At 42.1% G+C, this 19,218-nt stretch overlaps 1 protein-coding gene across 2 annotated transcripts in view; it reads left to right on the forward strand.

Moving 5' to 3' along the window:
* Window positions 1–19,218, forward strand: part of PPP2R2A (protein phosphatase 2 regulatory subunit Balpha) — a 71,261-nt gene that overhangs the window by 521 nt on the left and 51,522 nt on the right. Inside the window, exons 1-2 of one of the 2 annotated variants that reach the window (XM_073324761.1) lie at window positions 1,536–1,656; window positions 2,386–2,463. In XM_073324761.1, coding sequence (XP_073180862.1) covers window positions 1,551–1,656; window positions 2,386–2,463 — 184 coding nt within the window. In that variant the 5' untranslated portion in view covers window positions 1,536–1,550. Of the gene's footprint in view, window positions 1–1,535; window positions 1,657–2,385; window positions 2,464–19,218 lie in introns of those variants that run through there. The other variant, XM_073324762.2, reaches the window with a different exon arrangement.

Consider the following 19,218-nt stretch of genomic DNA (forward strand, 5'->3'; position numbering starts at 1 on the left):
CTAAAACCTTCAATCCTGAAATGCAATTTGCATTCCCCACCCCCCCTTTTAATATATTTTTTTTCCTTCTAGAAATCTGTGTTCATTCCTCTTTTGCTTCCCTGCTTGCAAAACATTTGTGTTTCGCGAGGGTGGTGGTGGTGGTGGCTGGGTTTGGAAGAAGCCCTGTATTTCTGAAGTTGAGCATGTTAGGAGATTTCCAAGCAGGGTGTGTGTGTGTGTTTTGGTTTGTATTTTTTCCCTAGACTTTTTGGTTTTTGCAAGGGTGTTGCGTGATTGAAGTGCAGTTTGTAGGGGTGCAGATGTGCACAGGAGGGTGGCTGGAGAGTGCAGATGTGATTGTGATTAGACTGCAGCTGCACCCTCCTGTAGGGTGTAGTTGTGTAAATATCTGCAGATACAGGTGAAATTGGGAAGACGGTTGTAGTTGGTTAGAAAATTCAGGTATCTCTGAGTGTGTGCAATAATGTGTGGTGTTTTTATTTCTTCTTTTCTTTCTTCTGGAGATTTATGTTCTTTCTCCATTTTGCAGATTGCTTATCTTGCACCCTAAAGTGCGATTTGTGAGATAAAAATTGATCCAAATGCACAGGATGTCTCTTCCTCTTACTTTTCCTCTTGATTTTTTTTTTCTTCTGGTGACATGTTAATTTCCCCTCCTTTGCAAATTAATTGCCTGCCTCGTCAGTGCCTTGCATTCTGTAGAGCAGCATGAGAGGTGGTATTTAGGTTTGCACCTTGCTTCCCACACACATACCAGGCTGTCCCACTCCACCCTTCTCTTTCCTTTCCTTCTTAACCAACGGAAACAAGGCCTTGAATGTAGCAAGTTGTATGAAAATTAAAATACAGTTTGCTGCATACGGTATATTTTTTTTTCTTGCAAACAATCATTCTCAAAATGCTTCCAAGGTGTTAAAAGTAAGAGTTAAATAGAAAATAGCAGAAGTCGGGGGAGGACAAGAAATTGGGTGGATAGGGTTGTGGGTAGTTGGGAAAGATGCTGTGGGTGGGATACTTTTCCAATACATGCATCCAGAACAAATATTGCAATTCATATTGTCTAGAATAGGTAGATATCCTGATAAGATTTCCCCCATCACCTTGACTGATTCTAGTTCAGGTTGTCTCCCCTAGTTCCCGGACTTGGTAAGAAACTCCAGATACAGACCACAGGCTAATCCTTTTCAGACTCTCACTCTTCTCCTCCTCCTCCCCCCCCCCGTGCCCCCCAACACACACACACTCCCCAGTGCTCAGGCAGCCTCTTGATCTTTCATGGAGAGAGACTGCTCCTGACTTGACCTTAATTTAATTTGTTCCTCAATTTGGGGAGGGAGGGATCCTTCCTGCATGCCCCCTCTTCCCCGGAATGTTGCATCACATTCACGCTTTGCAAGCTACATCTGTTGTGTAGTCCTTTTTGGTTGTTGTGGGTTGAGAAGGAATTTCCATTTTGATAGCCTCCTGCAGACAGAGCAAACTTGTTTCCATCTCTCTTCCTGTCTGGACCCAGCCCAGTGATTTGTTAAGAATGAAATGCAAAATAAATGGGTGGTGTTTTTTTGGCGTTTTGGTGGCAAGGTTCAAATGAATCACTACCTTCCGCCGAGGCGGTAATGTTCCTGAAGTTTTCTCTTCGATCCATTTTCTCTGGTAGTTATACTTGCTGTTAACTTCAGGCCGATTTGTTGCTTTTTAAAAAACCTAAGCCTGACTCTTTCTTTTGGTACTTTTATGGCAAAGGAGGGGGAGGATTATAAACTTGTTTTCTCTAGCTTGACGTACTTAGGTGCTTTAAAGTACTGTATTTTGCAAAAGAATTTTTTTTTTCTTTTTTATAAAGTGCAAACATTTAATGATTTGAAATATTTGGAAAACTTGTAGGGGCCATTCTGGCATCTAATATTTACTTAGAAATTTAAGTCACTTGTAAGTAAAGTGCTCTGTTTTTTAGAGGGCTCTGAAGTTCTTAAATTTAAAAAAAGTGTTGTGACATATACCGACTGGAGCTTGTTTTAACATGGCATAGTTTATTAACACTAGCTGTGCTTGTTTTGATAGTTTTGTGAGTTTTCAAGAAATGTAGAGAGCAACTTTTATCGTTCCTGCTGCTACTTTTGACAGATGCTGCTTTGGATATTAGGCAAATCACTGACAAAAGCAATATCAGGATTGCGGAGGGGGGAGTTTGTAGTCAACTTTTGGAATCTCTACATTTGCATAGGAAACGTTGTCTTTTGTAGGTGTATACAGTACTGTCTAAATTATGTCACTTGCCAGCGGTGGATACTGCCTCTGTGTTTACTGGAGTAAACACAAAACTCAGACTGATTTAACAAGGATCTGTTTTATTTTTTTGTTTCGTTTTGTTTTTTTTTCTAGGAGCTGGAGGAGGAGGGAATGACATTCAGTGGTGTTTTTCTCAGGTGAAGGGAGCTGTAGATGATGATGTAGCAGAAGGTAAGAACAAACTTTATTAAAGTGAATTAATCTGATTGCTGGGTAGCAAGGGTGTTGCTGAAGTTTCTCCTTTAGAATTGGGTTTTATTATGCATAATTGTATTAAAATAGGAAAGCAAGTGGAAACATCCAGGCATCCCTCTATATCCTGGGATGAAACTTATATGCGATATAAGTGGGTGCAATTCAACTGACATCCGTGGTCCTCCTGCTGCTTGTGTCAGAGTTGAATTTGGCCCGATGATTGCGACAGGAGTTAACTTGTTTTCCAAAATATGTCACATGACAAATAGTCTCAGTTGAGACAGAGCTACTAATTTGTCTGTTTTCCCCATCAGTGAAATGGGGATAATGACACTTAAATTCTTTACAGGGGTGTTGTGACGATTAATTAAAGTGTGCACAGCACTTCGAAGACGTAAGGTGCAGCATAAGTGTCGGGTAAATGTTCCAGTTTTTCCATCCTGCATTAGCCATCAGAATTGAAGTGGAATTTTTGTACAGAATGACTTTTTAAGTGTCAGTTATTTTTCATGATGAAGAATTATTGGAAACTGCTGTAAGCTTTTGTAGTATAGGGCTCCTACCCTGCCCGTGACAGATGTCATCTTTTTAGCAGAACGGCTGCCTTGAGCTGATGATGCAAAAATTCCATTTGGAGTTTTCAAATGATGCTTGATTCATGGAAGGAGAGGTCTTTCTCTCCTTTCGACTGTTCAGACTTCTGGGCTGAACAGGGCCCTTGGTCCTGCTTGCTGCTCCATCTGGGCAGAGCCCCACTGACTTGGATATAATTCTCTATGGCTTTAGGGGTCCATTTTTGCAGGGCAGCTTGCAAGATGAAGACCTAAAATTGTTTTCTCTTGCAAAAAGCTGACTTTGGGGGGGGGGGGGTGCGTGTGTATGGTTTACTCAGCATATTTAGCATTTTACACGTCCTGTACTCACTAACTTGCAGGCAAACGAGAGAAATATTTATGTTGTATTTAAGAAAGAAGTAACTTGTTTCATTTCCATTCTTTTTTACTTTTGACATGGTCGGATTTAAATTCTGGAACTGCTACTACTGTAGCGACCCAAGTGTTTCGCTTTTAATTCATGACTTGCAACCTGTGGAAATGATGCCCTTCAAAGATTTTGTCTGATGCTTACCAGCTGAAAGTTAGGTTTTTGGAAGCAAGTAGGTTGAAGCAAATGTCAAAAACGAATATATTTTTTTGCAAGATGGATACATTTTAAATTGTTCAGCAAGTACATTTTAAAGGTTGAATGTTGTTAATTTACATAACTGTTGTGCAGTTTTTTCCTACCAGACTTCAATTTCTGTGAACTTTATTGTTCGTTGACATTCTGTAGCTACCTGGCTTTTGAATTAAATGCAAACAATTGAGGAAATCTTGACTCTGCCTATTTCTCCACTGATAGATGGAGCCTATGAGCTAAGACACAAAAACATTAGAGCTGTTCCTTTGATGTTCATACATCTGTTCCATTAAATAATACTCACAGGTTGTGGTGATTGGTGTCCTCTTTCCCTCTCACCCTCCTCTGCCTCCGTTCTCTCTCTCTTTTTTTTTTTAATATATCTGTGATGAAATGGATCTGGAAATCCAAGAGCCAGTCTCAGTTCTCAACTCCACTGTTTGTTCTTAAATATTATAGCTCCTACACACTTAGTATGAAAGATGATTTACCAGTCTCTCGCTTCCTGACAGCTGGAATAGCTAGTCACAATGGGTCGAGTTAAAGACCAAGAGTACATGAACTAGCTTGAATTTCAGCCTGACACTCAGTGTTGCTTTTAACATTTTTTTGTATAAATATCCATTTATAATTGTGCAAAAGGTATAAGCTGCTCATTGTGCAAGCTGTCCCTAGAGAGACAAAGAAGATTATAATGACTTCATAGTCAGCTATATCATCATCTCGTAAAGGTGTGTGGTGCTTTTATTAAGAAAAAAAAAAAAAAGTGCATATTACAGGGCTTCTACATAGGGCCTGGGATTTTGTTGTGCACTGGGATGGCTGCTTAAGTAAGGTCCCTAGGAAAATTTACGTGGGAGTATCTGACCATAATGGATTTTGTTGAGTTGGAATTCTTTTACCCATATGGCTGACTCCCACATGGCATGCTGAAAACTTTCAGAACAATTGAAAGATGTCTGTCCATCTACTCAAACTGTAACTTGAGCTCCTACCCAACTATTTAAAGGTAGTGCTATACTTGAGATAGATCCCTTATCCTTGAAATATTGTTCGAATAGTTTAAATACTGGTTAATTTCATTTCTTACGTTTATTTCCTTGGATACGTTATATTACGAGCTGTGTACTGAGGAAACACACCTTTAATAATCCTCCTTGTGAACTTGGGACTATAGTTTTACATATAGTAAAACTATACATGTTTTACATGTTTCTGGTGTGTGTCGTGTCTTCCTAAATTGCACCGGAATAAGTATGCTATGGCTTTAGGTCCAGGCTGATAACCTTTTTCTCTGTCTGCCTTTCTGCTTCTTCTGTGTAAGCAGGCAGTATATTGAAAGCTCACAAGAATGTTGCTGTCTGAGCCTTGAGAGGGTGGTGGTCTTTTAAATTTGCGTGTATTGCCTTCTCACAAGAATGACCTGCGATTATGGGGGAAAAATGCTGGTTATTGTAAGGTTGCAACTAGTGTGTATGGTTTTTTGTTTTAAAAAGTGATGTTAAAAAGACAACTGCGTTGAATATACACAATTTAAAAGCAAATTACTTGTAATGCTACTAGCTTGGTTTGTTAAAACTGCAACAATTTTAACACTCTAATTTACTTTTCACTTTGTTATGCAGTTTATTTCTTTCCGCATAGAAGGTTAAAATAGAGTAATTTCACTTTTGTTTCTAGTGATATGTTGGTAAGTTTCACTTTCTTGGTTCTTTTGTATTAATGCACCTTATAATGTTTACATTGTAAACACTTAGCGCTTGTGTATGCCCAAGTTGCGCCCATTTAGCTTAAATCAGTGCTGGCTTATCTTTGGGGGGAGGGATAGCTCAGTGGTTTGAGCATTGGCCTGCTAAACCCAGGGTTGTGAGTTCAATCCTTGTGGGGGCCATTTAGGGATCTAGGGCAAAATTGGGGATTGGTCCTGCTTTGAGCAGGGGGTTGCACTAGATGACCTCCTGAGGTCCCTTCCAACCCTGATAGTCAATGATTCTATGATCTTGGTTTACCTTGCACCTGTGCACAAGCTAAATCAGTACAAATGTCCGCATTAAAAATTGCATCAGTTTAACTAAGTGCATACAAAATCATACTCTTAGTTATATCGGTACTAAATCTGTATAAAGTAACACATTTAGTTTGATCTGCCCAACATTGTATGTGTAGAACAGGCATAAGTGTCGGGGAACAGGAAGCGTGTGTTTAAAAACTGCACATTTGAATTTTAAAAACAGATAATGAAAACACTTACATTTGTCTTAAGTTTTGTAAGAGCTGCCTGAACAAAAGTGTACTGTAAACATTGGGCCAAATTTGACCCAAATGTTGCCTCAGCAAAACATATACAAACTCTGAATGTTAAGAGACTTAAAGTAGATTTCAGAGTAGCAGCTGTGTTAGTCTGTATTCGCAAAAAGAAAAGGAGGACTTGTGGCACCTTAGAGACTAACCAATTTATTTGAGCATGAGCTTTCGTGAGAGCTTATGCTCAAATTGGTTAGTCTCTAAGGTGCCACAAGTACTCCTTTTTGCTACAGTAGATTGGCAATCTTAAGTCAACTTTCAGTGGTTTTGGGAGTTGAAACATGAACTCTTTTATGTTAGGTTTTTATCTTTCCCTTTCAAAGGAGTTAGAAATAGGGTGATATTTCATGAGCTGCTAATCTGATGATGACACCATGCTTTTGGCATTCATGGAGCAGCTCCACATTATGGACCGTCAGTTCTGGGTCTGAGAAACAAACACCAAGTGTTTGCAGGTATAGGATGATGAGCGGTGGCCGCAGAACTTTCGGATGCGCAAAGCTACGTTCCTGAAAGTCTGTGCGGCGTGCATCCATGTCCTCTGGTGCAAGAACAACAAAATGAGAGCTGCCTTAATGGTGGAGAAATGAGTGGCAATTGTTGTGTGGAAGCTGGCGACTCCTGACTGTTACCAATCAATCGCAAATCAGTTTGGAGTGGGGAAGTTCACTGTGGGGGTTATGGTGATGCAGATGTGCAGGGCCATTAATCACCTCCTGATACAAAGGACTGTGACTCTTGGCAATGTGTGTTTAATAATGGGTGACTTTGTGGCAATGGGATTCCCTAACTGAGGCAAGGCAATAGATGGCGCACACATCCCCATTTTGGCCCCAGGCCACCTTGCAACAGAGTACATCAACAGAAAGGGCTACTTCTCTATGGTATTGCAAGCACTTGTGGATCACGGGGGTCATTTCACCAACATTACTGCAGGGTGGTCAGGGAAGGTGCATGATGCACGCATCTTCAGGAACACTGGCCTGTACAGAAAGCTGCAAGCAGGGACTTTCTTTCCAGACCAGAAGATTCCAATTGGGAATGTGGAAATGCTAATAGTGATTCTTGGACACCCAGCCTACCCCTTCCTCCTGTGACTCATGAAGCCTTACACCCGCAGCAAGGAGCTGTTCAACAAGTTCAGCAGGTACAGAATGTCTGTTGAATGTGCCTTTGGCTGCTTAAAGCATCACGGGTGCTGCCTTTTTGGCAGGTTAGACCTCAATGCCGAAAACGTTCCCATGGTCGTAGCAGCCTGCTCTGCTCTGTGTCACATTTGTGAAGCTAAGGGGGAGAGCAGCCAGATACCAGGGCTGTTAAAGGGGCTCAGTGGGGAGTTATTTGAATTAGGGAGGCTTTAAAGGAGCATTTTGAAAATGATCCACAATAATGTGGGTTCTGGAATGCATTGAGCCACAGTATGAACCTTGTGGTGATTGCTGTGTGTATGTTAATTTTACACTGTAAGTGAACCAATTACCACAGTGTATGAATTCCATCAGAAACCACACTATGTAGGAGAAAAATAGAGATGTCTTCTCTTTCTAAAAATAATTTTTTATTAAATGCCTATGCAAACATTTCTGTGTTCTGCAAGGAACATGAGAATTCAGAGCCAGAAGCTGGGAATGAGCAACGGGATGGATCACTCAATAATTACCTGTTCTGCTCATTCCCTTTAGGGCACCTGGAATTGGCCACTGTCGGAAGACAGGATACTGGGCTAGATGGACCTTTGGTCTGACCCAGTATGGCTGTTCTTATGTATGTTCTTATATGATTTTCTTTAAAAAACTTGTTGAAACGTCCTGTGTGGGTTTTTTGTTTGTTTGTTTGTTTGTTTTTTTAAATATATGCTGAGGGCCTGATCCTCTATTTTTTGTCATCCAAAATTTCTGCAGACTTAGGTAATTCTGGGTGGGACGAGTGATGCAGAATCAGATGGTTGAGATTTAAAAAATAAAACCCTTAAAATTGTGCAAAAGAGCTCTTTGATTGGATGCTGGCTGGCAAGTTGTAGCCTACAGAGTAAATTACAGCAGACGCATTATAAAATGAAACTTTGGCTCAAAATAGCAATATTGGTAGACTTACTAGAGCTACAAATCATGTTGTCCTAGTTCTTTCCATTGCATCGTCTGTTTCTTAATTTGCTCGATGGTACTAGTTTGCTTTCTGAATCTGCTGGTCCATTTGCATGCATGGCCATGGGATTTTCCCTTCTCTTTTACATATGTATTCACATTGTAGGTTCCCAAGTCCTGTGAATGATCTGCCCTCAACTCTGAGACCCTGTCCGCAGTGGGGTTGGGGTGGGGGGAACCCATTGGCTTTACTGGTTCAGCTGAATCAGAATACTGGTGTAGACTAGGCTCCGCCACTGGCTTCTGAAGTTAAATCTTCTCAGAAGGTTTAAACATGAGTGTTAAAAGAACCCAGGAGCTGCTGGAGCCTTGCTCTTGCTTGTGCTACCCCTGGTTCAGCACTGGTAGGAATTATTTTTCTAAAAATCCCTAGTGTAGACCTAATATGAGTGTCCTTTTTATTTAATAGTAATTCTACGCATGGTATGTATCTCAGTTCCAGGGTAACTGCACCTGCATTTCCCCCACTGTGGCACGCACTCCAGGAATGCCCCATCAGGTCTTTGGTGTCCAGCCATCACCTGTCTCTTGGCAGGGACGCTGGTCCCACTCCCTTCCGACCAGGGGTTTTAAGGCTGCACTGCCCCTTGCCTTATGCTATGATATTTCCGGCAAGCTTGTCTGCTTGAAGGCCGATGCCTCAGCTTTGCTTTTTGTCGGAGGGCGAGGAACAGTGTATTGCCAGTAGTTACAGGTTACTACACCACTCTTTCTAAGCAGACATATTTATTCTTAAGATAAAAGCATTACAGAGAAAATATAACAGCAACAATAAACACATTTTAAACACACACACACACACACAAATCCTTTCAGGAGTCACCTGTCAGTCTTACGGGACCTTAGTAGACCAAAGTCTGTCCAACCCTTCAGCAAGGGTTGAGGCTCCCTGTGGACAGAAGGTCTTGTTTGGTTGCTAGATGAATAAGAAGGCCCTGAGTCAGTTTAAACACAACCTTTTAAAATCCTTTTCTTTATCTATTGGTCTCTGGAAAAGCCAATTCAAAGCAGTGTATGCAAGCCACCCTGTGGGGTGGTATTTCTCCGGAGGTGTTGACAACCTAAGTGATTCACCGTAATCATCCCCCCCCCATTCCCCCCCTTCCCCCCCCCCAGTTCTTGGAGAAGTTGTAACCTCTTCTCTCCCCCCCCACCCCCCCCCGGGAGTTGGATACAATCCCTGACCCACAGTGTTACATAAATGTAATAGTGTCGTTCCTAAAAATATTGCTTGGGATTGCAATATGTGCCCCAGTGTGATTGCAGGAAAGAGTCTTGAAGTTGCAATCCTCTTCAACCATTCCTTGGCCTGGCATTTTTTATCACCCAGAATTGCAGAGCACCCACAACTCCAGTTGAAGTCAGTGGGAGATGCGAGTCCTCAGAATGTCAGAAAACAAGACATAACTCTCTCCTAGGTATGAAATTGTCATATATTTTTAATTATTGCTTTGCAAAAAGAACTAAGCTAGACTGTATAAATACTCTCTCAAATGTTGTTCAGAAATCTGTAAAAAATTATAGTTTTTTGAGTCGGAGTCTTTTTTGTATTCCTACCATGTGTCAAATTAAGACAGGCGGGGGGATTGCAGAGCAGTTATGGATCCTGCTGTTGGTTCAGCAATATTTGAAGTCTTAAAAATTGAAATAAGCTTCTGAGTTCAAATCACAAAAAACAAGGAAAATTTGAAGCGAAGGGTGGAGCCCTGCTGGAAGCAGGGTGATTGTCCTCTGTATAAAAAGAAAAGGAGTACTTGTGGCCCCTTACAGACTAACCAATTTATTTGAGCATAAGCTTTCGTGAGCTACAGCTCACTTCATCGGATGCATTCAGTGGAAAATACACTGGGGAGATTTTATATACACAGAGAACTACAAAAGTCCCCCCTCCACCCCCAGCCGCTCTCCTGCTGGTAATAGCTCACCTTACCTGATCACTCTCCTTACAGTGTATATGGTAACACCCTTTGTTTCATGTTCTCTATGTACATAAATTTCCCCAATGTATTTTCCACTGTATGCATCCGATGAAGTGAGCTGTAGCTCACGAAAGCTTATGCTCAAATAAATTGGTTAGTCTCTAAGGTGCCACAAGTCGTCCTCTTTTTTTTTTTTTTTTTTTTTTGCGGATACAGACTAACACGGCTGCTACTCTGAAACCATCTTCTGTATGTATTTCAACTCCATTCTGCCTACTGTTTGGCGCTTTTACACGGTCTATGAAATCACATCCTCTGCTGATGATTGCGGATGAGAGTTGCTGTGTCCAGCTGGAGGAGAGTCAGCTAAGGATATCTTCCTAGATTTTCTCTCCTGATTTGTCACATATCCTGTTCCGTGGGTCAGCTGGAAGTATTTGGCTTCTCCTCCTCCTCCCCTCCAGTCTCCTCCCTGGAGCCCAGAGCCTGAGCCCTGGCTGCATAAGCAGGTTGAGTGGGGAGGAAGGTCATTACACTAACTGCCATCCTGATATCAGCAGTGATTTTTTTTTTTTTTTTTTTTTTTAAATTTCTTATTTCTATCCAGGTTGAGGACTTCTGCCACAGGAGCAGAGAGAAATTTTCAGCAGGCAGTTATAGTGGGGGCACAAAATGAGTGGCTGGGATCATGATGCTGAGCAAGGAATGAGAGAGAGTGCTTAATTAGGATTTGTTTTTTGAAGGAAAAAGCAGCTTACTTCAACAGTTTTTTGGAACATCAGTTTGTGGAGAAGGACCAGGTCAGGGAGTAATGATGGTGTCATCAGAGGTGCAGTCTGGGATGTTTGACATTTAAAAACTAAACCAAATATAGAACTAACTAACAAAATGGGTTCCTACCACCACCTTGGTCACTATACTTGCCTATTGCACCCATTCCATTTGCAAGAGTCACCTTTTTAGACATCTCTAAGCTTTCCAAAATGGTGGCTGCACCCCCTGTTCTTCACAGTGATGATATTATGATATGATTGTGACATGATTATGTAATTTATGCAGGAGAAGTCATGTGAGGTGTCTGGAAAAGTTACGATTTGCTCAATAGGGTTATCCTCTTCGTATGCGTGTATAATTTTTGTATCTGAAGTTGTGACTATTGACTACATATCTGTATTTCAAATTTAGCTACACGTGGGTAACGCCCACTAAACAAGATGTTTTCAGTCTAGTTAGTGGGTGAGGAAGGGCCCATTCAGGGCAATGGGCCATTAGAAAAAATCAGTAGGCCTTAGGAGAAGCTTATCTCCCACTTGGGGAGCCTTCCCGAAAACGCTACCGACCGCGTCCAAGTAATGGCTGCTATGACTCTACGAGGACATTTGATAAGACCACATGTCTCTCAACTCCATCTTGGAACGTCAGTGTTTTTCCACAGTCTGGTCTGGGAACCAAGCTTTGGGAACACAGGGTTCCCACCATATGCAAAAGCTGTACAAGGCAGGGAGTGATATCATCTGGGGTTCTTCACTCCCCACCCAAGAAGACTCCTGGAAAAACCTGAGGAACAAAGACTGAACTGGGGGAAGTGCTGGACCCAGGCTAAAGGGATTTCTAGCCTGTAAATGAAACGCCCGGGGATTCCAAGCTATAAAGCAAGTGCAGCTTGCCCCTTAAGAATCTGCAGTCTCCTTGTATCCTCTCTTAGGATCAGAATTTGCTATTCATATCCAAGCCATATTAAGCTTAGTTTGCATTTTTTGTTTATATGCTAGGTAGTCTGCTTTGATCTGTTTGCTATCACTTATAACCACTTAAAATCTGTCTTTTGTAGTTAATAAACTTAGTTTTGCTTTATCTAAACCAGTGAGTTGGAGTGAAATGTGTGGGAATCGTAACTCGGGAGCAAAGGCTGTTGCAGATTGCTCTCTACTTTGAGGGAGGGGCTAATTTCAGGAGCTTACGCTGTACAGCTCCCTGTGCAGCACAAAACGGTATAATTTCTGGTTTATACTCCCGAGGGGGTGCGTCCCTGGGAAGATGGGAGTTGCCTTAGCTGTAGTCTTTCTATTGTTGGTTCATTGCAGGGGCTGGTCAGATAGCCTGCATGTAACTGCACCTGGGTGTGTCCTTACCTGTATGAACGCTGGTGAAAGTGCAGGCTGGAGGGCTTTGCAGCTTGTCACGGCAGTACAGTGTGAGAGGGAGCCCCAGCTGGTGGGTCAGGGGGCTCAGTGGTATCCCAGTTCCAGGTGGCGTCCTGGAGGGAACCGGTCACAGCTGTGTCTTCCTCTCTTTGGAAAGTGCCTTGTATATTTTGGGAACCATCATAATCTAAATAAGAGTTGAATATATTTTGATTTACTGAATGCCCCGAAAGAACAAAGCGCATTCAGTTGATAGCTAGTTTTAAATGGACATCTGTATTCTTAGAAGTTGCATCGAAAGTGAGAACTAGATGGCTCGTTCTCGACAAATTACCCAATATGAACTTAGTTAAAAGTCATCCCAGAAGGACAAGAATCTAAAACATTGGCCTAAGAGAACAGTTAAAAGGAGTGCCAAACATCCTGAATCGCTGCTGATCTTTAACTCTGTTTCCTTCCTTTTTTTTGGTTTAAAAGAATTACTGTTCTTAAAGCCCCAGGCTAGACTTTAAGTCTTAAGATCTGGAAGCCATCCCTTATTGGATTGTAAAGAACTTTTTAAATATTTATTTCCATCCCTGTCTCTCTTGGCTAATCGCCACCCTGCATGAACTTCTCTTCTAAGGGTCAAGGGCTGCCGGCAGCAGGGTGGTCACCAATAGCTCTTTAAACTGAAAAAGAGATGGAGTGAATTAAAACAAATTTGAACAAAATTATGCCTGCACTGGCATATGCCAGATTTCAATCTTGAAAATCAGGATATTGTACGTGCAATGTTAAAAACAACAAAAAAGGTGAAGTTGCAACTGCATTATGATGCTGCTCAAACGCGTTTTATTTACATACATATTTTTATAGTGCCAATGATTGTGTATCAGTACATAGGATACAGTAATCAGATCGGATTTTCATACTGGTTAGAACCATTTTGCCCTGCTCCCAGCTTGGTGAGATTGTACTTCATAGGTCTTAAGAGGAGAGTGGAGGAAGAAAACTTGCTCGCTGCGATATTGCCTATAAGGAAAAAAAGTGTAATCAAAACATTGCTTGTGCTCTGGAAGAGGAGAGACGTTGAAGTATCCGGACATGGTATAGTATGGAGTTGCGTAATTGAGCATCCTTTACTGCAAATACCATGTTTTTCATTCTCGGGCTGTTTTTCAACCAGAAATATGTTAGGTGTTTTCAGAACATCCCCATAGGCCACATTTCAGGCCGCGTGATTCTGTTTGTTGAAACAAAACGTCATGTTGGTTTAAAACAAAACAAAATCTGACCTGGAAAGAGTTAGTTAGTTTATGCTCCCCTAAAAATCAAGGTTTAATGCAAACACTGGCTGTCGGGCCCTGGACTGCGGTGATACTACTGAAGATGATAATAATATTACAGAAACTTCACATGACTGTTTTCAGAAATTGATCATAATTCAGTTGCAGAGCTAGGAACTGCTGCAAGCTTTTCTCTTCAAACTCACCATTCTTTAGTTAATCACCGAAGGAGAAGTAATTACCTTAGGCACACAGTCTTCGTAAAAATGTACTTTTGCATTTAGAGATTTACAAGTGATAGCAACATTTTAAGACAAACCAGCCTATTTGGGTTGCATGTTAAAACCCCTAGGCAGTTGCACTTGCATCTAATTTGGGAACTGTAGGCAGAAGTTTTAGGGTCAGTGGGAGAGAGTGGAAAGCTGCATTCTAAGTAAGGTTGGTTCTTCAGGTATGTAAAACACATCCTGTGTAAAATGGTTTTTCTTAGCATTTTCAGTTGACTTTTTTGAATTACTGATTCTGGCAACAAATAGTGACTCCCTGTGAAAATACTGCTTTTGTACTTAATGATGTTGAGTACTTGGGTTCAATTATCTGCATAAACTACATATATTCCAAGATCATTAAGATAATGAAGACTTCATATTGCATATTTGTCTTTTAAAATTTGCATTGAATTCCTACATGTTGGTTAAATCCTGCTCAATTTTTTTGTGTGTGTGTGTTCCTGATAAATGTCAAAAGTATTCCAGGAAGCATTCTTTGATTCTTCAAAGCAGTGATGGAAACAGTGCTTTTCACCATGGCAATGGAAAAAGATTTCGTAAACAGCAGTCACTTTAATATGTGACCTACATACTGCGTATGTATGGATATTTGTGCATTCAATAGAAAGGACTTGTTTTCCCAAAATACTTTTTCTTTTTTAAAGCAGATTATCATAGTACATATTAAAATCTGTTCAGCGACAGTCATACTGAAATCAGCTTCCAGTTTGATCCATTATAAAAACAGATCTTAGTCCTTGTAAAGAAAACTTCTTTTCCAAGAGGTCCTGACCATCTGTTCAGCAGAGGACTATGACCAATAGAAATACATATCTTAAATGTGTCTGTTCCAGGTCTTCTATGCTTTTTCACAGGGGTGTATTTATGGATGTGTTGAATGGCCTTTTTTAATCTCTTCAATTCCAATGATCACCGCTGTTGGAAAATTGTCTTGCATGACTTGTTTTCAAGAGAGGTGTGTGGTGCAAGCACACAATTTGGAGTAAGGAATTTGCATTGGTAAGTCAGTTACCTTCTCTGCCTTTGGTTTCCCCATCTATAAAATGGTTGTACTTGTTTACTTCTTGAGCACCTCCCATGCAAAGTACTCTGCTTTCAACATGCCAGTGAATTAAGCCTCACAATACCCCTGAAGTGATAGGTAACAACTAACATCCACAATTTAAATTAGGCAAACTGAAGCGCATATATTAACAGGGGGGGAGTTTTCAAAGGGCCTCCTTTGAGTGCTTTGCAGAGGATTACATTGCCCAGTTTTTCATGTTCAGAGAAGGGGGCGTTTCAGAGCATGAGTTGTGCTCGGTGTTTTTGTTCGTTTTTTGTTTGGCTTTTAAATATCTGCTGATGGCATCAGGTGCCTGAGCTGTCAGAAAGTTTAAACGCAGCTGGGTGCTTGGCTTCTGTATTTTCAAACCTTATTGCTAGTGCCCTACCAAATTAGTGGCCATGAAAAACATGTCACGGACTGTGAAATCTGGTTTGCCCCCATGAAATTTGGTCTTGTGTGCTTTTACCCTGTACTATACTGATTTAATGGGGGAGACCAGTGTTTCTCAAATTGGGGATCTGGACCCAAAAGGGAGCTGCAGGGGGGTCGGTTGCAAGGTTATTTTAGGGGGATCGTGGTATTGCCACCCTTACTTCTGCGCTAGGCAGCTAGAGAGTGGCAGCTGTTCACCAGGCACCCGGCTCTGAAGGCAGCGCCCCGCCAACAGCAGTGCAGAAGTAAGGGTGGTGATACCATATCATGCTGCCCTTACTTCTGCACTGCTGCCTTGAGAGCTGGGTGGCTGGAGAGTGGCGGCTGCTGACTGAGGGCCCAGCAGCGCAGAAGTAAGGGTTGCAATACCATGCCAGGCCAACCTTCCTTCTGCGCTGCTGCTGGCGGCGGCTCTGCCTTCAGAGCCTGGATCCCGGCCAGAAGCCACCGCTCTCTGGCTGCCCAGCTCTGAAGGCAGCGCTGTCGTCAGCAGCAGCAGCAGCGCAGAAGTACTGATAGCAGTACCGCAGGCCCCCCCCTACAGTAACCTTGCGATCCCCCCACAACTCCTTTTTGGGTCAGGACTCCTACAATTACACCACTGTGAAATTTCAGATTTAAATTGCTGGAATAATGAAATTTACGATTTTTAAAATTCTATGACCAAGAAATTGACCGAAATGGACCATGAATTTGGTTGGACCCTACTTATTGCCCTATTATGCTATGCTGTCCAAGTTCAGCTCTTTTGCCTGAGCTAAAGGTCACTCTTTCTTCCCGACCTCAGTCCAAGGTCACTCAGGACAACTCTGCAATTCTAGTGTGAGGCACCTGTGGCCTGTAAAACTCCTTCAACGATGCTGAAATAATAGAAAAGCCTCAAATGGAGGAGGGGGTTGATCAATGCAGGATTGATCGTTGGTTTGTAGAAGTGATTTTAAAGCAGCGAAATTGAATGAATGTGAAGCAGATAGAGGGCAGTTTCCACACCAGGGGCAGCCTTTTCAGAACCTTGGGTAAGGGCAAATAACGGTATGCACTTCCGTCTGGGCGATCAAGTGGGGGTTGGGCAGTTGGAGACGATAGGGTGGGGTTCAAAGCTGATGTTTGGCTGAGCATAAATGTCTGGGATTTTCAGAGGTGCCCAGGCAAACTTCCTAGTACCCAGGACTGAGCAGAAGCACCCACCGATCAATTGCCAATACAGTAACTGGTATAGTTTATACAATTGGAAGAAGATAAGGCATCTGAATTTTTTTTAAATGTCGTTCCCCCTAAAAACACTTGAACAACCAATGTAACTACAAACGTAACTTGTCGTCGTCTTTTTTTTTTTTATTCCTTAAAATTTTAAGCGTTAAAGGCAAGGGAGAGAAGAGATGTTTCCATCTGAGACTTGAGATGGAGAGTTGAGGAGAGATGCAGGAAGGCTGCTCCAGATGGTAGGAGCTGCAAAAGAGAAGGCTCTCGTAGCGTCAGTGAGAAGATTGTGTGAAGAGGCCACAGGAGGCCAGTGCTGGACAAGCATGTGAGGGTGAAGGGAGATGTAGGTCCATCCAGAATCTGGTTGGTAGATGAAGAATTCTGTAGTGTTTTCCATGCAAAGCTTGTTGCTCTTCTCCCTCTCACATGTCTGTCTTCGACTTTATGCTTCGTTTCCTATCCTGCCCTCTTTCGTCTGTCGTCTGCCTTGTTCTTTTTTTACTTTCCTTCTCCTTTTTAGGGGTATCTCGGGATCCTTTTTTTTTTTTGTTTTTTAAACTATGATACCCTTAGAAGGTGATGACTCCTCCCTCTGACTGAGAGCGGTTAATGTAGGACTTGACAGACATAGTCCATCCTGTCTGACAGTGTCTAGTGCCGTATGCCTCAGAGGAAGGTGTAAAAATCCCACGCTAAGCAGATGCGGTGTAATCTGCCCCCTTGAAGGTCTTATGCTAACCCCAAAGAAAGAGTGGCTTAAAAACTGAAGGATGAGGTGTTTTGATGCCTTCCACAACGGTATGCAATGGTGGTGGTGTAGCCGTGTTGGTCCCAGGATATTAGAGGGACAAGGTGGGTGGGGTAATATCTTTAATTGGACTAAATTCCAGTATGGAAGCTGGTCCAGTAAAAGATACTACCTCACCCATCTTGTCTTCCCAAAAGGGTGTTCATGAACTCTTACAGTGCTGGTTCCCTTTTGAGACTGTAGATGCTGATCCTTCATGTGGTAGGAGGTGGCTGTTATTGAACCAAGCAAGGCACATACTTCCATTCAGGGCTGAATGTACTGCCTCCGTGGCATTTCCATCCTCTTTCTGCTTCTGGGACCCAGTGAGGCCTGATCCTGAATTCTGCTCTGTTACTGTGCTGCCAGGCCAACTCTTGCTTCTGTCTCTCACCCATCTTTCCAAGGTGCTGCTCCCAACAGTATTTAGCCTAGCCATGGTAGGTAGGGGGTAACGGTAGCTTTGAAAGTGGTAGGATCCCAATACAATGCTCCTGATGGACTATAGGGAAAATAACACCAGTGTTGCCCCAAATCAGGTTATCTTCTCCCCTTCTAGCCTACCATCGTCTCAAGACAAAACAACAAAAACCCAAACAAAAAACACCCCCTGCAAAACCCAGCAAAAGATCATGCACAGGACACTCTTTTGCTGTATAAAGCTGTTTATGCAGCAGTGGTAAAATAAATTCCCATTCTAAGAGTTGCATCTTTTCCGTCGCACCTGAAGTGGAGTTGGCTGGCACCATCAAACGCGTGTTCTCGGTAACTGCTGCAGCCTGAGTTAGGCTATTACATTGGTTTGAGTTTTTCCTAAAGAATGAAATGTTTGGTCAGATTGATATCTCCAAATGTTGTGACAGTGACCATGAATACAGAGAAAATGGGAGTGAGGTTGTAACCTGAATCAACACTGATTTGCTGTATGAAGTTGGGGGAGTTGGGGGAGTCTCTCTGCCTTGGTTTCATTGATCTGTAAAGCCAGTATGCCTCCCTGTCTCAGGGGTAGTGTTGAGAAGCTTAAATAATGGTATTGTGCTTTGAGATCCTTGGATTAAATTTAATATGACAGCTTAATGCTTTATATCTTGCTTTACGATTGTTAAATAACTTGATAGCACCTAGGGAGAATTTTTACTTCCACATTTTACAGATGAGAGTAAGGCACAGAAGTTAAGTGACTTACCCAAGGCCATAGAGTGAGCCATTATCAAAGCAGCTGTCTTGCTCAGATTGCTAGTGGTTCTCAACCTTTCCTGACTACTGTACCCCTTTCAAGAGTCTGGAACCCGAGCTCTGCCACCCAGGGCTCAAGCCTGAGCTCCACAACCTGTGGCTGAAGCATGTAACTTAGTTTCTCTGGGACCCCAGGCAATAGTCCTGCTTGCCACCCCCTACCACCAGCCCTGCGCTTGTGACCCCTCTAAACCCATCATGGGTCACTCCTTTCCCCCTCCCCCCCAAGTTGAGAAACACTATTCCAGATGAGTTGATGTGCTTCCCGAAAGACTTCTGAGTACCCCTAAGAACCACTGTGCTCGATTATGCTGCCTCTCTGCAAGGTACTATATAATGTCTAAGTACAGGGCTTGATTTTTCAGAGGTGTCAAGAATCTGCAGCTTCCATTCACGTAATTGGGAGTCGTGGGTGTTTCCTGTCTCTGAAAATCCATCCCATGGTGTTAGACCCATGTTAAAAAGCAAGTTTTTAAAAAACGGAAACCAACTGAGCCATTTTTGTTTGTGCCAAAATAGAAACACAGGAAAATATTTGCTAAATAGGGAAAAAAAAAAAAATTGGTAAAGGGAAAACTATTTACCAGCCTCCAAGTGGCACCACAAACAATAGATTAAACAAATTTTAAAAAGGAATACACTATTAAAGTAGTTGTGTCCTTCCATGAGTGAAGTAATCGGAAGCTTTTATTCTGTGATCATTTGATAGATAGATCTGTGTATTCATCCTTGTTGCAAATGTAAGTTGTACTTGTGACCTTCACAAGTGCTGAGCTT

This window comes from Lepidochelys kempii, chromosome 26, assembly GCF_965140285.1.
Source record: "Lepidochelys kempii isolate rLepKem1 chromosome 26, rLepKem1.hap1, whole genome shotgun sequence".
In the NCBI taxonomy this organism is placed as follows: Eukaryota; Metazoa; Chordata; order Testudines; family Cheloniidae; genus Lepidochelys; species Lepidochelys kempii.